At 42.9% G+C, this 17502-nt stretch overlaps 1 protein-coding gene across 1 annotated transcript in view; it reads right to left on the reverse strand.

The window, feature by feature from the left end:
- Positions 1–15258, reverse strand: part of ACAD9 (acyl-CoA dehydrogenase family member 9) — a 42751-nt gene extending 27493 nt beyond the window's left edge. The window contains exons 1-2 of the mRNA XM_047743491.1: positions 15041–15258; positions 8439–8532 (exon numbers count right to left, since the gene is read on the reverse strand). Coding sequence (XP_047599447.1) covers positions 8439–8532; positions 15041–15190 — 244 coding nt within the window. The 5' untranslated portion in view covers positions 15191–15258. The remainder of the gene's footprint in view (positions 1–8438; positions 8533–15040) is intronic.
- Positions 15259–17502: the final 2244 nt, after the last annotated feature.

Here is a 17502-nt window from a genome sequence, read left to right on the forward strand (position 1 = left end):
GCTAATACTATTTAATACACTGATATAGTGTAAACAGAACTTTTATATGCACTGGGAAAACAAAAAATTCATTTGACTGGCTTTATTGTGGTAGTCTGGAACCAAACCTATAGTATCTCTGAGGTGTGCCTATACCATGCTCACAGACTGGGAGAATGTCATTAAAATGTCAACACTACCCAAAGAAATCTATAGATTTAATGCAATATGTATCAAAATAACAGTAGCATTCTTCACAGAGACTAGAATAAATAATCCTAAAATTTGTATGAACCGCAAAATATGCCAAATAGCCAAAGCAACGATAAGAAGAATAAACCTGGAGGTATCATGGTCCCTGAAGTTCAAAGCTATAGTAATAAACACAGTATGGTACTAGCACAAGAACAGACAGAGATCAGTAAGAATAGAGTCCAGAAATAAACCCACACTTTTCTTTTTTTAAGATTTTATTTATTTATTTGACAGGCAGAGATCACAGAGAAGCAGGCAGAGAGAGAGCAGGAAGCAGGCTCCCTGCTGAGCAGAGAGCCAATGCGGGGCTCCATCCCAGGACGCCGGGATCATGACCTGAGCTGAAGGCAGAGGCTTTAACCCACTGAGCCACCCAGGCGCCCCTAAACCCCACACTTTTAAGGTTAATTAGTCTTTGACAAAGGGGGCAGGAATATACAATGGGGAAAAAGACAGTCTCCTCCATAAACACTGTTGGGAAAACTAGACAGCTACATTCAAAACGATGAAACTGGACCATTTTCTTACATCATGAACAAAAATAAACTCAAAATTGACTAAAGATTTAAATATAAGACCAGAAACCATAAATCTCCTAGAAGAAAACACAGGCAGTAAGCTCTTAGACACTGGCTTGAGCAGTGATTTTTTTTGGCTCTATGTCCTCAGGCAAGGGGAACAAAAGCAAAAATAAACCAATGGACTATCAAACTAAAAAGCTTCTGCGCAGCGAAGAAAACCATCAACAAAATGAATGGAAGAAGGCGTTTGCAAGTGATACATAACCAATAAGGGGTTATATCCAAAACATATAAAGAACTCACAACTCCATGCCAAAAACCAAACAATCCAACCAACTAAAAAACAAGCAGAGGTTGTGAACAGACATTTCTCCAAAGAATACATACAGATGACGAAGAGACACAAGATGCTGAACGTCACTAATGATCAGAGAAAGGCATTCAAAACCACAATGAAATATCACCTCAGACATGTCAGAATGGTTAGCATCAAAAAGGTAATAAGTAACAGGTGAGGATGTGGAGAAAAAGGAACCCTCAGGTACCGTTGGTGGGAATGCAAAATGGTGCAGCCACTGTGGAAAACAGTATGGAAGTTCCTCAAAAAATTAAAATTAAAGGGGTGCCCGGGTGGCTCAGTCGTTAAGCATCTGCCTTTGGCTCAAGTCATGATCCCGGGGTCCTGGGATCGAGCCCCAGTCGAGCCCTGCATCAGGCTCCCTGTTCAGCAGAAAGCCTGCTTCTCCCTCTACCACTTCCCCGGCTTATATTCCCTCTCTCGCTGTGTCTCCCTCTGTCAAATAAACAAATAAAAATCTTCAAAAAGAAAATTAAAAAATAGAACCACCATACAATCCAGTAATTCCACTTCTAGGTATTTGTATGAAGAAAGCAAAAACATTAATTTGAAAAAATTCATCAACCTCTATCTTTACAACAACGTTATTAACAGTAGCCAAAATACAGAAGGAACCTAAGTGTCCACTGACAGATGAATGGATGAAGAAGATGTAGTATACATAACTCAGCCATTAAAAAAAATGAAATCAAGTCATTTGCAACAAGATGAATAGATCTAGAGGGTATCACACTATGTGAACTGAGTAAGACAGAAACAGACCATACAATTTCACTTATATGTGGAATCTAAAAACAAAACAACCAAAACAGAAACAGACTCACAGACACAGAAAACAATATGGTGGTTGCCAAGGGTGGGGAGGTGCGGGTGGGGAATGGAGGGAAAGGCAAAATAGGGGAAGGGAATTAAATGACACAAACTTCAAGTTATGAAGTAAATAAGACATGGCAATATAATGTACAGCATAAAGAATACAGTTAATAATACATAACAACTTTGTACGGCAACCAACAGTAGTTAGATTTATACTGGTGATCACTTTGCAATGTATATAGGAAGCACTGTATCACTATGCTGTACACCTAAAACTAATAATATATATCAATTACACTTCAATTAAAAATATAATAACAAAATAAAATGATTTCACTCCAAAAAGCATAAAGGATAAACTGGTCCTCAGGGAGTATTAAATAATCTAATTTAACTGTATTGTTATAAACAATATAGGACCCTAGCTTATATTCAAAATAATCTGAAGTCTAACAGGCATTATCAATTGTGTCTGGGGACACGTTTTATTTGCAGTAATTTTTTTTTAAGATTTTATTTATTTATTTGACACAGAGAGAGAGAGAGAGATTACAAGTAGGCAAAGAGACAGGAAGAGAGAAAAGGCGAAGCAAGCTCCCCGCTGAGCAGAGAACCCAATGCAGGGCTCGATCCCAGGACTCTGAGATCATGACCAGGGCCGAAGGCAAAGGCTTAACCCACTGAACCACCCAGGCGCCCCTGAGGTAATTTTGGTATATAAATATTTCATATTTCATTTCTTGTTAACTGATATACAAAATGTCCACCATTTCCTATTATGCTCTCATATTCTCATATCCCTATTAGCTCTCATTTCCACATAAAAGAACAGCCTCGGGCAACATATGAACAATTGATAAGAGAACTTTAACTTGGGGCTCCTGGGTGGCTCAGTGGATTAAGCCTCTGCCTTCAGCTTAGGTCATGGTCTCAGGGTCCTGGGATCGAGCCCCACATCAGGCTACCTGCTCAGTGCGGTGCCTGCTTCCCCCTCCCTCTCTGCCTGCCTCTCTGCCTGCTTGTGACCTCTATCTGTCAAATAAATAAATAAAATCTTAAAAAAAAAATTCACAAATTATGTAGCCAAAATAGCCTTATAGCTATTAAAGAAATTGAATTAGTTAGGGATGCTGGGCGACTCAGCCAGTTACGTGTCTGACTTTGGCTCAGGTCATGATCTCAGGGTCTTGGGTTCAAGCCCTGCGTTGGGCTCCATGCTTAGCGGGGAGAGTCTGCTTGTCCCTCTTCCTCTCCCGTTACCCCTCCCCCTGCTTGTGCTCTCTGTCAAATAAATAAGTAAAATCTTTAAAAAAAAATAAATTAGTTAAAATTTTTCCATGAAGAAAACTCAAGGGTCAAATCTTTCACTGGTGAATTCTGCCAAATATTTAAGGAAGGAATCATACCAGCTTTATACAAAGTCTTACTGAAACCTGAAAAGGAAACATTTCCTGACTTAGTCTATGTGGCAAGCATTATTCTAATTAAAAATTGGATTGTCTGGGGTTTTTTTGCTACTGAGTTGTAGGAGTTCTTTGTATATTTTAGATATTAACCTCTTACCTAATATATGGTTTTTACAAATATTTTCTCCCATTCCTTAGGTGATGGGTTTCCTTTGCTGTGCAAAAGTTTCTAAGTTTGCTGTAGTCCCACATGTTGATTTTTGCTTTTTGTTTGTTTTGTTTTGAATTGCTGTTGGCTATGTCTGTGCCCCAAGTATAAATACAAGGTCTTCTTAGGTTTCCTGAATCCATGCCTTTCCCTGGGCATGTGTGGTGGCTTTATGATTCCCCCTGCATATGTGGTTGCTTTTGAATGACCTCATTTTTAATCTGGCTCCCAAAAGAGAAAGAAAAATGAAAGGTGGGGGGGTCAAAAAGGCACAGCACCTTAAATCCCCTGCAAGTCACTTTGGCCACAGGGGTGAGGGCTTGTAATCAGAGCACATATCCCTAATATCTGATGGACAAGGTCTTTTTTTTCCCCTACTCTGGCTCCCATAAACCATGTGTAAGCTGCTCCAGGAATAAGTGCACAGCTGCCTGCTTTGGGGCTGGAGGTAGAAGATGGGTAGCGGCTGCTGTGCTCAGAGCTAACTGATCAAAATTAACTGCAATTTACTATCCATGCTTCCCTGGAAACTGAAGGCCTTCAAGAGATTCCATAGTTCCAAAAGCAGTTACACTACACAGACTTTGTCACTGCAGTTGTTATCCAGGTGGGGAGACAGATTTCTGGTGCTTCTTACTCTGCTACTGTCCCAGAATCCTCTGGTCACTTGACTGACAAAGGTACCAAGTGAATTTAAGGAGGAAAGGATAACCTTTTCAACAAATGTTGCTGGAGCTATTGGACAATCGCATGCAAAAAAAATCCTCAAATTTTATCTCACATCACATATAAAATTAACTGGAAAGGGGTCATAAATCTGAATGTTAACAGTTAAAAATACGAAACTTCTGGAGGAAATTATAGACAAAAATCATCATGACCTTGGGTTTGGCGGATTTTTTACATAAAATACAAAAAAAGATAAACTACAAAAGAAAAAACTTCACTTAACATTAAAAACTTTTGCTAATAAAATGAAAAAAAAAAAAAAAAAATCAAGCCAGACTAGGAGAAAACTTGCTGAACGTATACTAGAGAGAAGACCTGTATCTAGAATAAAGGCTTCTTATAACTCAACAATAATAAGACAATCCCAGTTTTTAATGCATAAAGTATTTAAAGGACATTTCACTAAAGAAGACATACTGATGGCAAATAAGCACCTGATAAGATGCCTAACGTTACTAGTTATTAGGGAAATGAAAATTATAACCACAATGAGATACCATAACACACACACTAGAATGTGACCGACATACCAAGTATTAGTGAAAATATGGAGCAACTGGAACTTTAATAACTGGTGGGAATGGAAAGTAATAACTCCGGAAAACAGTTTGGCAGTTACTTAAAAAGTTAAACATGGGGGCGCCTGGGTGGCTCAGTTGGTTAGGCAACTGCCTTCAGCTCAGGTCATGATTCTGGAGTCCCAGGATCGAGTCCCACATCGGGCTCCCTGCTCAGCAGGGAGTCTGCTTCTCCCACTGACCTCTCTCCTCTCATGCTCTCTCTCTCTCAAATAATTAAATAAAATCTTAAAAAAAAAAAAAAGTTAAACATGAACCTACCTTATAATCTAGATATTCCACTCCTTCCATACCTCCCCAAGAGAAATGTGAGCATGTCTGTCTACATCAGACTCATAGAAAAACATTCACATCTTCTGTGATAGCTAAAATCTGAATACATACTGAAAGTCAGTTAATAGGTGGGAAAATAAACGGTGGTATATCCACACAAAGAGATACGACTCAGTGTTAAAAAGGAATGAACTAGGGGCGCGTGGGTGGCTCAGCCGGTTAAGCGTCTGATTCTCAATTTCGGCTTAGGTCAGGATCTCAGGATTGGGAGACTGAGCCCCATACTGGGCTCCATGCTGGGCATGGAGCCTGCTTAAGATTCTCTCGCTCCCTCTACCCCTCCCTCCCCTCCCCCCGCAAAAAAGGAATGAGAACTCGAAATTATACCAGAAGCAGCTACGCAAAGATGTATGTAATGTAGAATTCAATTTAAAAAGAATTCCAGGGGGCACCTGGGTGGCTCAGTGGGTTAAGCCACTGCCTTCGGCTCAGGTCATGATCTCAGGATCCTGGGATCGAGCCCCACATCGGGCTCTCTGCTTGGCAAGCAGCCTGCTTCCTCCTCTCTCTCTCTGCCTATCTCTCCGCCTACTTATGATCTCTCGCTGTCAAATAAATAAATAAAATCTTAAAAAATAAATAAATAAATAAATAAATAATAAAAAGAATTCCAGGAGGGGCACCTGGGTGGCTCAGTGGGTTAAAGCCTCTGCCTTCGGCTCAGGACATGATCCCAGTGTCCTGGGATCGAGCCCCGCACCGGACTCTCTGCTCAGTGGAGAGCCTGCTTCCTCCTCTCTCTCTGCCTGCCTCTCTGCCTACTTGTGATCTCTGTCTGTCAAATAAATAAATAAGATCTTTAAAAAAAAAAAAAAGAATTCCAGGAAATGCAAACTAATCTACACAGAGAGAGAGCCAATCAGTGGTTGCCTGAGGACAGGTGGGGATGAGAAGAGGATGAGAAGGGCAAGAGAAAGCATTCAGGGTAATGGATATGTTTATTAACTTAATTGTGCTGATGGCCCCTTGGGGATACATATATGTATTTTTTAAAGCAGAACATTATTATATTTGAATACACAACTTCTATACAATCAAAAAGTAAAACATCAAAAAAAAAAAGTAAAACATCACAGTGAATTGGTGGTGAGAACACGTGGTATTTCATGTGCAATGCATGGCAAATGGTTAACATCCTTAGTCATAAATGATCTTTTAGAAACCAGTAAAAAACGCAAAAACGCAAATATTCTGAAGAAAATGAAATAACAAGTGACCAGTAAGGTTTAAGAACATATGAAGATGACTGAACTGAACAGTAAGAGAAGTAAAGCAATTTTTTTGTAATACCACACTGTCATAGATTAAGACATTGAAATGTAATGTTTGTACTGTTCAAGAAAACAGAAGTTTTATGAACACTGGGAGACAAGATTGATGATGACAATCCATACCATTTGGGGAAAATTTCTACTTTTGACTCCAAATATAAATTTTGGATACACTTACTTCCAGTAAGGTGGAAATACTAGGACTATTTCAACAAATTAGGCAGAGAAATTAAAAATAATTTATATATAAAGCATGTGAGTGCCTAGAAAATTTGTATCTAATATATGGGTCCAAAAGACTACTAGCATAACAATTTGTTCATTAATATGGGGGCACATATATATCAAAATTTATCAAACACTATACTTTAAGCAGGTGTAACTTACCATAAATCAATTATACCTCTGTAAAGCTTATGAAAACCCTGACAAATCAGATTGTAGAAGTTTAAGTAAAACAACAAGGAACTAAGAAAAGATACAATTAGAAGATAACCACTAGAACAAAAACAGAACAAATATTTCTAAATAAAAGATATTTATACACAACAAAGCAACTTTTAAAACCAGCAACAGAACAAGTGTTAGTGATGTAGAATTTCTATGAGTGTGCTGGGGGGAGGGTGTGCACACGGACAGAAACACTTCAAGGGGGTCCACCCGGCCAAAGCTATTTTAATAATAGTAAAATATTCTTTGCCTTTTTAAAAATTCTAATCCTAAGTATACACGGGGGTTTTCCTGGAGCAGTAAGATATGCATCACAGATTAAATGCAGAAAATTATGAGAATCCAGCTGGATTCTACCTGGTTCTGGCTAGATTCTGGTATCTATTGTTGTATATAACAAAGCCGAATATTAAAAAGATCTGTGAAACTGTAAAACCATACTCCTCACTATTTTTGTCTGTTTGTAAATAAATATTCTCATTTAAAATATTGTTTGCTAACGTATACTGGGCTTTTCATGATTTTTAAATAAAGTAATAAATGAACAAAGTATTTTTTAAATTTTCGTTTTAATTTTCTAGCAGGGCACACAGTCATAGATAAAACCCACATAAAGAAGAACCCTTGGGGATCCTCAGTGCTAGAGAAATACTACTGTCAATCAATCATCACGGAGAGCTCCCTCCGTCAAGACGTAGCCCTGTCAAAGGGCTGGCCAAACAGTCTAACGGAGGGATCTTCAGGCCACACTGGTGCTCTTGACCTGTGCTCTGCAAGCAGCTAAACTACTCCTGGTTCGTAACAAGCTAAGAGAAAGTAAACCTTTAAAAACACTTACAGCAATTTTACACTGCCAAACAACCAAGCACATGATCAATGGATTTATATTTTGTAGGTCTCTGTGGTTTTTTCCCCTCCATTTTCCTAGTTGTCATTTTATTGTATTTTACAAAAGTGCTGGTTTGCAACAGTCTGGAAATGTTTAAAAGCAATCCTTCACCACATATACATTGTGTACATTCTCAATATACACTGAGAAACACTAAACTAGATGCCTTCTAATTAAATAGCAGTAGTGATGATTTTTTAAAATTCTTTATTTAAATTCACTTTAATTAACATATAGTGTATTAGTTTCAGAGGTGGAATTCAGTGATTCATCAGTTCCACTGAACGCCCAGGGCTCATTACTTCAAGAGCCCTCCTTCATGCCTGTCACCAGTTACTCCATCCCCTGACAACCTCCCCTCCAGCAACCCTCAGTTTGTTTCCTAGAGTTAAGAGTCTCTTACAGTTTGTCTCTCTCTGATTTTGTCTGATTTTATCTTTCCTTCCCTTCCCTAATGTTCATCTGCTTTGTTTCTTAAATTTCAAAGCAAGTGGGATGATTAAGCAAAATATTATCAATAGATATTATTTCTATATGATTAGTAACGTCAAGAGAGCTTCCCCTATGTATACTGCTTCTAATGTAAATATCAAAGCAACGGTCCTTAAAATGGAAATTAATAATGATAAAGAAGATCATACATACCCTCTTCAGTGAAGAATTTTTCTACCGGTCCCACAAACTGATTGATATCATTAAGTTCATCTTGGCTAACTTCTGGAAACGGGAAAACTTCTTTCTAAAAATGATAAACATTTACTGAAAATTTAATTTTTAGAAACTTCCCATCATGGTAACATCCATCAGAAGGGGAGAAAACAGATACTACACTTGCTATTAGCCAAAGGGCCCAGAAGCACAAGGGGAGGAAAGAGTTGCTGGATTCCGTATCTGGCAGGCTGGGCAGTACTCGCTAACAGAAGTAGAGCGCAAATCGTGGAACAGGAATTGTGCATTAGGTTCCACCACCAAGAGACATCTTCTGCCCAATTCAAGCAGACTTCTTCTGGCTTTTGCTCCGCTTTCCCTATCAGTAACAAGTTAGGCAGAGTGTCCCGTGAAACAAAGAGCCCTAACATTTCAAAGCCCTGGGCTCTGTTCCCTGATTTGCAGCCTGCTAACTGGGTGGCCTCAGCCAAAGCCCTTCCCCTCTCAACGCTTCCACTGCCCGGCAGGTAAATATTTATATAACATGCAGGTAAATATTTACTCAAGGGCGTGGGGAGGATTGTGAAAGGCAACAAGAGGGAAAGCTCTCTACTGAAATGTAAAATTCTACGCTGGTTATTTTGAGTTCGAAGATGCCATGCCCACGAGAATACAAGGCAGTGACCTGGCCACCCATCTTGCCAGCTATTGCCCGGCTATGCACTCCAGCCTCCGTCCCTCCTGTTCTGAGGACATCTACTCGCAGGAGGGTCACTGCAGGACACCCAGCTGTTGGGTCACATCAACCTGGATTCAACTCCGGCTCCACCACTTACATGTGTGGCCTGGCCCTTTTCAAGGTCAGTTTCTCTTCTGTTACAGTTGACCCCTCAGAAGGGGAGGCTCAGAAGAGATAAGGTGTGTCCTGGAATATGAAGGAGCTGTAATAACTTGTTTAAGACACTGGTCTGCTTTTGTTTTTGCCTCTCAAGCCTGGAAAACAGCTGAGCTTCAAGTCTGTCTCAAACTGTCAATGGCCAGTGTTTCTGGCTGACCCAGGATTCTCACTGGGCCATCACTATATATTGCCTTAAACTACTATCTATTGTATGTTGTGTCCTTAGCTCCCCTGGCTTTCCGGGTTCCTGCCACCCCTGCGCTGCCAGCACAGCACGAGGACCTAGATGAGTACTTGGATTTGTTCTCATTAACAGCTGAAAGAGGATGTCCCAGGCCACAGGCTGCCAGCCCCCAGGAGTCCTGCCTCTTCTCATGGCACTTCCCACCAAGTGTTCAAGAAAGGTCTTCAAAACAGAGGGGTCCCCAGTGTTCCCCCTCTAGCTTCGTGTATCTAATCAGCCACTGAAGCCTGTCCACTCTAAAAACATGCCCCCAAGTTCTGGACCCAGGACCAACGACTACAGGCTTGGGGTGGGTCCCTAGCCGAAAAGAGCCAGCAGACTAAAAGGAATTCTTTCCTCCAGGCCATCCCTGACCCTGCCCTCAAGATGGTCTAGATGGAAACTAGGTGGAGTCTTTCATCCCTCACATCCTCTCAGAACAAAGCTGTCTGCTTAGCTGAACACACGGAGGCTCAACCCAGACCCTTCCTAGGCTCACTGGTTCCTATGGGCTTGTGCAATAGGTGGTGTTAGAGGAAGAGGATTCCGTTCTGATACCAGTGACAATACGAGATGAGAAAAGAGAACAAACAGCCTGGGAGCTAGTTGGCCCTCACCTACAACCAAAGGATAACTGCTACAGGAAGAGAGATCTCAAGTGCATATAAGAACAATATTCATAATCCCAGTGGGGTGCCTCATGGGTGCTGGGCTTGATATCTAGCAGCAGTTTTTAAAGTTTTTGAAGCAGTGGAACCAGTTTCTCAAATAAGTCTACTATGGAAACCAAATATGTAAAACAGATAAAAGCCAAGCCGCTCAGGTTGAGGATGCGGGTGGGGAGCTCACCCAAATGCCTCCCATTCAACTCCCCGCCTGGTCCCTGCAGTAGCCCCTGGGATGTTTCCAGGAATAGCAAGGGTCCAACCGAGGGTGGCATGGACAGCTACAGGCCTAGAGGACCTCGACAGCTTCTCTTTATTTATTTATTCTCTTTATAGCATCTCAAATGCCATGCTCCAGCTTAAATCCCAGTAATGCTGTGAGAGGATGTCAGCTTAAATCAGGACAGTAGCATGGGAGGGGCTTAAAAGTTGTCAGATTCTAAATATATCCCGCAGGTAGAGGAAAATAGGATTTGCTGTTGGCTTAGACGTGGATTATGAGAGTAAGAGTCATCCAAGGGGATTCCAGGTGTTTGGCCCAAGTAAGTGAACAATAGAGCCACCCTACCATCTCAGATAAAGATGACAATAAAGATGAGGGAGGGGAGGAGCAAGACTGGGTGGCCACACCAGGAACTCAAGTTTCAGATATGCTAAATCTGAGGTGCCTGTTAGACTTCTAAGTGGAACTTTTGGGTAAAAAGGTAGACATCAAGAGCCTGGAGTTCAGGGGAGAAATCTGGTCTGGAGAAATGTATTAGAGTCATCAGGATTCTGATATTTATTTTTTTTTAAAGATTTTATTTATTTATTTGAGTGAGAGAGAGAGGCAATGAGAGAGAGCATGAGTGAGGAGAAGGTCAGAAGGAGAAGCAGACTCCCCGTGGAGCTGGGAGCCCGATGCGGGACTCGATCCCGAGACTCCGAGATCATGACCCGAGCTGAAAGCAGTCGTCCAACCAACTGAGCCACCCAGGCGTCCCAGGATTCTGATATTTAAAGTCACAGACTAAACTAGATTAAAGGAGGAGTTGTGGATAAAAAGAGAGGTCTACAGGGGCGCCTGGGGAGCTCAGTGGGTTAAGCCTCTGCCTTAGGCTCAGGTCATGATCTCAGGTTCCTGGGATCTGAGTCCTGCATCGGGCTCTCTGCTCAGCAGGGAGCCTGCCCGCCCCCCACCCCCGCTCCCCTCTGCCTGCCTCTCTGCCCACTTGTGCTCTCTGCCTGTCAAATAAATAAATAAAATCTTTAAAAAAAAAAAAAAAAAAAGAGGTCTACAGACTGAGCCTCAGAAAACCCCAATTTTGAAAAACAGACCCATATATACAGAGAACTAATGGGTGTGAGAGGAGGTAGGATGGGAAAAATGGGTGAAGACGAGTGGGAGGTACAGCCTTCCAGGGAGGAAAGGTACAGCATAGGGAATCTAGTCAATGGTCCTACAGTAGTGTTGTATGGTGACAGGCGGCAGCTACACTTATAATAAGCGTAGTAAGTACAGATTTGTCAAATCACTATGTTGTATATCTACAGCTAATGTAACATTGTGTGTTAACTATACTTCAATTAAAAAAAAAAGAAAAAAGATTCAACTGAAACTTAACACTTCAACACTGCATGTTACTATAGTGGAAATTAAAAAAAAAAAAAAAAAGTCAGGGGCTGGAGAGTATAATGCTAAGTGAAATAGGCCAGTCAGAAAAGACAAATACCATATGATTTCACTCATACACAGAATACAAGAAACAAAACAAATGAGCAGAGAGGAAAAAAGAGAGAGAGAAACTAAGAGTTTCTTTTTAAAGATTTTAGTTATTTAAGAGACAGAGGGAGCCAGAGAAAAAGAGAGCAGAGAAGGACAGTGAAAGGGAGTAGACTCCCTGCTGAGCAGGGAGCCCACAGAGGGGCTCTATCCCGGGACCCTTGGGATCATGACCTGAGCCAAAGGAAGATATTTAATCAACTGAGCCACCCAGGCACCCAAAGAAAGACGCTCTTTTTTTTTTTTTTAATTTAAAGATTTTATTTGTCAGAGAAAGAGAAAAAGGCACAAACGGGAGCAGCAGGCTCCTTGAGCGAGGAGCCTGATGTGTGACTCAATCCCAGAACGCTGGAGATCATCACCTGAGCCAAAGGCAGCTGCTTAATGGACTGAACCATCCAGGTGTCCCAAGAAGAGAGAATCTTAACTAAAGAGAACAGATGGTTGCCAGAGCATTGGTGGGTCAAGGGATGGGTCATATAGGTGGAGAATTAGAGTACGCTTACACAATAAGCACTGAGTAATTATTAGAATTGCTTAATCAGGGGCGCCTGGGTGGCTCAGTGGGTTAAGCCGCTGCCTTCGGCTCAGGTCATGATCTCGGAGTCCTGGGATCGAGTCCCGCATCGGGCTCTCTGCTCAGCAGGGAGCCTGCTTCCTCCTATCTCTCTGCCTGCCTCTCTGCCTGCTTGTGATCTCTCTCTGTCAAATAAATAAATAAAATCTTAAAAAAAAAAAGAATTGTTTAATCACTATATTGTATACCTCAAACTAATATAACACTGTATGCTAACTACACTGGAATTAAAAATTTAAAAACAGGGGCGCCTGGGTGGCTCAGTGGGTTAAAGCCTTTGCCTTTGGCTCAGGTCATGATCCCAGGGTCCTGGGATTGAGCCCCGCATCGGGCTCTCTGCTCAGTGGGGAGCCTGCTTCCTCCTCTCTCTCTGCCTGCCTCTCTGCCTACTTGTGATCTCTGTCAAATAAATAAAATCTTAAAAAAAATTTTTTTTAAATTTAAAAAAAATTAAAAAACAAAAAAAGAAAATTCCTAACTCTGAATGGGCTAGTCAGAAAGACTGGCCAATGTTTAGAAGTTAAGGAGCTAAAAAGAACCGGCATAGGAAACTGAGATGGATCAGCCAATGAAGTCAATAGAAAAGCCAGGAGAGAATGGTTTTTTAGAGGCCAGGAATCATGAACTGTGTCAAGGAAGAGGAGAAGAGACCACTAGATTTGACAACATGGAAATCACTAACTGACCTCACAAAAGAGCAGTTTTAGCAGACTGTTAAGGACAGAAGCTCAGTTTGAGTTCGGGATGCAGCAGGGAGGGTACAATCACTGATGTAGATTAGAAAGGAGAGAATTACTGGATCAATGCCCCTGAGTAGATGAGGAAGCATGGGTTCTAGTGATGAGGTTGGTTTGCTAAGAGTAGGGAGATACCCTACTCTTATTATCCATAGTAATCGACTGTAGACCCTACGGGTGCACCTGTGAGGAGGAGGGATAAATGCGGTGGTGGAGGTTCCCCCACGGCACGTACTCTCTCAGTAAAACTAGAAGCAAAGTTGACAGGTGAGTGAGGATGGAGGAGGTGGTGCGAGAAGCCTGGAGAAGGAGAAGCATGAAAGATTTGCGGTCTTTTCACCAATGTGCTGGAAGGCATGATGGACATCCCAGGACCCAGTGGACCAGTAGCCCCAGGTTCTGGGAAGAATGGTTTCTCAAACATTAACAACTGGCTTTGCACTTCCCAGCGGGGCAAACCACTCTGAGTTTAAACTTCTGCACCTGTACTGCCTGACTGATTAGAGGAACAGTCTTTAAAAAAAAACAAAAACAAAAAAAACAAAAAACAGAGAAAAACTCCTTAAACAATACAGTACCAGCCAATATTCCAGCCTACCTCAAAGCATTTTACACACATTTTTTTCCCTTTGCTTTGCACAGCACTTTTAAGAGAGGGCAAGTACTACTTTCACTATTTTATAGATTAGCACACTCAAGCACAGGAAAGTGAAGTGACTAATTCAAGATCACAAGACTACTAAGTGGTGAAACTGGCAAACATTACCTATTCTGCTGCCTCTTGCATCTACACAGCACCTGATGGTTTTATTTATTTTTTTTTATTTTTTATTTTTAGAGAGTTGGTTTTTTTTTTTAATTTATTTGACTGGCAGAGATCACAAGTAGGCAGAGAGGCAGGCAGAGAGAGAGAAGGAAAGCAGGCTCCCTGCTGAGCAGAGAGCCCGATTGTAGGGCTCTAGGGCTCGATCCCAAGACTCTGGGATCATGACCTGAGCTGAAAGCAGAGGCTTTAACCCACTGAGCCACCCAGGTGCCCCCACCTGACGGTTTTAAAAAGCATTTCCGCCCATTATAAATCTCATTTTACAACACATCTGTGAGGCAATACATGTTTAGTTCCACTTTAAGGTTAAAAGAACTGAGGCTGAAAGTCGCACAACTAAGGTCAAATCTATTAACAAGAGTGCTTGATATTAATGAGTGCTTGATAATGCAGCTGTTAACTAATGAGTAACAGCTAGGTTACTGTTGGGTTATACCACCTATGGAAGGGACCGGGTGTGGAAGGGACCTTGGAGCCAGCCTGCAGAGGCAGGGTGAGGCGCTGGAACTCAAGCCGTGAAAGCTAAGGAGCCGCTGGAAACGGACACAAGAGCACCACGGTCACGTCACGGTCTGAGCTGTTTAGTAAACACAGAGGAAGCCCCGCACATTTCCGAGGCAAAATGCTGAGCTAAGAGTTGCTCAGTGACCACCTCGCCTAGGGATTCCCAAACTGACCTAATTGAATTAGCTGTCAGAACTGTAGACTGATTCTCAGGGCCCGTAGCCTGGATTCTTCCCTTTACCTTGAAAGATTCAGGTAGGACTCGGGAACTTGGGAGTTTTAGCACACCTCCGCCTGGCGGGCGTACGTATCAGCCAGGTGTGGGGACTCTCACTTTGACCTCTTTCCTGCCAAAGGGCAAAGAGCGGAAGGCAAGAGAGTAAGGGGCGGCTAGGGCTCGGCATTACCTTCTCGATTTTGCCCAGGAAGAGCTCCTTGGCGAAAGCTCGGCTCGGCGGACTGGTGCGCAGCAGGCGCCGGCTCGTGGCGAAAGCCACCAGAGCCCGGGAGACGCGCACTACTACCGCCCTGCGCGAGAAGAGAACAGAGACAGCCATACTGCCTGACCGGATCCACGCCAACTCCGCGCCCGCAAGTCTTTCTTAACGCCTCAGTCACGTGCACCCTGCAGGCGCCGCGGGATGACGCCACTGGCCTGAGCCACGCCCCTGGTCGGCATTTGCGACACCCCGTCGCCTTTGCGCTTGCGCCGCTTCCCACGAGGGGGAGGTCCCAGGGGCGGGACCGACGCCATGTTGGCAGCCTCTTGCTGGGCTGTTAGTGGCAACGGGAAAGCCTTTGATATGAAGTGCTTGGGTGGTTGCGTCACCACCACCCCCCAAACTTCTTGACCCGGCGCAGACCCAGCGCGGCCCAGCTGTCTCCCTTGCTTCCCTGTCGCCAGTTGGGGCGACGAGGACGCGGCAAATCTAAAGGAAATGGGAGAGGGATTCTCAATATTGGTTCCCTCTGGAGGGGAACTCAGTATGTGTAATGTGGCGGTTTTTTTTTTTTTTTTAAGATGTTATTCATTTATTTGACAGAAAACCTACAAGTAGGGGGAGTAGCAGAGGGAAGGGGAAAAGCAGGTTCTCCGCTGAGCAGAGAGCCCGATGCTGCGCTCTATCCCAGGATCCCGGAACCCTGACCTGAGCTGAAGGCAGTCGCTTAACAGACTGAGCCACTCAGGTGCATTTTATTTTATTTTATTTTAAAGATTTATCTACTTATTTGACAGATCACAAGTAGGCAGAGAGGCAGACAGAGAGGAAGAAGCAGGCTCCCCGCTGAGCAGAGAGCCGGATGCGGGTGCGATCCCAGGATCCTGAGACCATGACCTGGGCTGAAGGCAGAGGATTAACCCGCTGAGCCACCAGGTGTCCATTTGGTCTTTTTAAGTGGATTCATGAAGATACCTTTTGTTGCATAGTTCTCATGTATGTTACATATAGCGATTTTGGAAGGGGAAAATAGAAGGCTTGTTCTGCCAGAACGAGATCTGGCTAGTACTCCTGAGTCACAACTATGCCTGGGAAATGATGAAGGAGTAAGAAAGTGAGCTGAGGACAAAGCTCAAGTGGACACCGACAAACTGCTCCCCCCCCCCCAAAAAAAAACCCTCCCAGGTGGTATCTGTGTGACATTCTTCAGGTACTCCTGGCTGCCCTAAATCAAAGGGAAGGAAAAACAAACGGTTACCTTACAGAGATTGTAGTCAGGAGTCTCCCTTAGTTCACAAATGTCTTAGTGATTTACAAGGAAAAAAGCATTCTTATCAATAACCTTCCAGAAGGAAATGTAGGTAAAATTAAATGTCCTTATACCCTGCAGCCCACTGACAAATACTTGAGGCAGGCAGAGTATAAGCTCCTTCAGGAAGCTCCCAACTATCTAAATGTTAATGCCTTGCTAGAGGGAAAAACAACCTTGGTTTGACAATAGCCAGGCCTTAGGTTTCCAGTGAGTCTTCTTTAGCATAGGAAAATCCTTTTGAAACTTCCCTGATCTTTACTTCCCTCAACCCCAAAGTATATAATCCCTTGTTCCTCAGAATCCCAGGGCAGCAGTCTTTTCTGCCCAAGGGCCCTGTCCCTGTGGTTTAATAAAACCACCTTTTTGCACAAAAGACATCTCAGGAATTCTTTCTTGGCTGTCCAGACCTCACTTACATTCCAAAACTACATCTAGAAACACCAACTTAAAAGGCAGATGGAGGAAGAGAAGCTATAGAGGGAACCCAGAAGGGATGTGTGTAATAGGGTGGTATGGGAAAGGCCATCCAGCCCAGGGAAGAGGGCCTGGCAAACCCCCAGCGCTGCATAGTCAGGCCCAGCCATAACTGACCCGGGGAAAGGATGCTCTCTATTAGCCTTAAGTCATCCTCCTCCAGGAAGATTTCTTCTTGTTGTTCTTGTATTTACCACAATACTGGGAACTGCTTTCTGCCTCTGTTGTGTGAACTCCTGGAGCCAGAACAGTGGGAAATCTGTCATCTCATCGTGCTTTGCCAGCCCAGCCCAATAAAAGATTGACTTGATGACAACATCAGGGGGAAAGAGCTCAGAAACTTTTTTGGTTGCATAATATTTGCAAACATCTTCTGCAATCTGTGTTATCTGTTCTGTCTTTAAATCTGAAAGGTTTGACAGCTTGTTTCTTCATCCATGTTCAGTACTTGCTCATTTCAGCACTTGCCTTCACTGGAAGGCCTTTGGATGATGAGGGAGCAGAAGGCTGGCTGAGGGTAAAGCAAAAGCTGGCACCTTGTACCCCCTCTCCACCCGCTCCCCTCGGTAATATGTGTGACATTCCTCAGGCATCCCTGGCTGCCCTAAAAGAAAAACAAATAGTTAACTTGCAGAGATCACAA

The sequence above is a fragment of the Lutra lutra genome, chromosome 1, assembly GCF_902655055.1.
Source record: "Lutra lutra chromosome 1, mLutLut1.2, whole genome shotgun sequence".
Classification (NCBI taxonomy): Eukaryota; Metazoa; Chordata; class Mammalia; order Carnivora; family Mustelidae; genus Lutra; species Lutra lutra.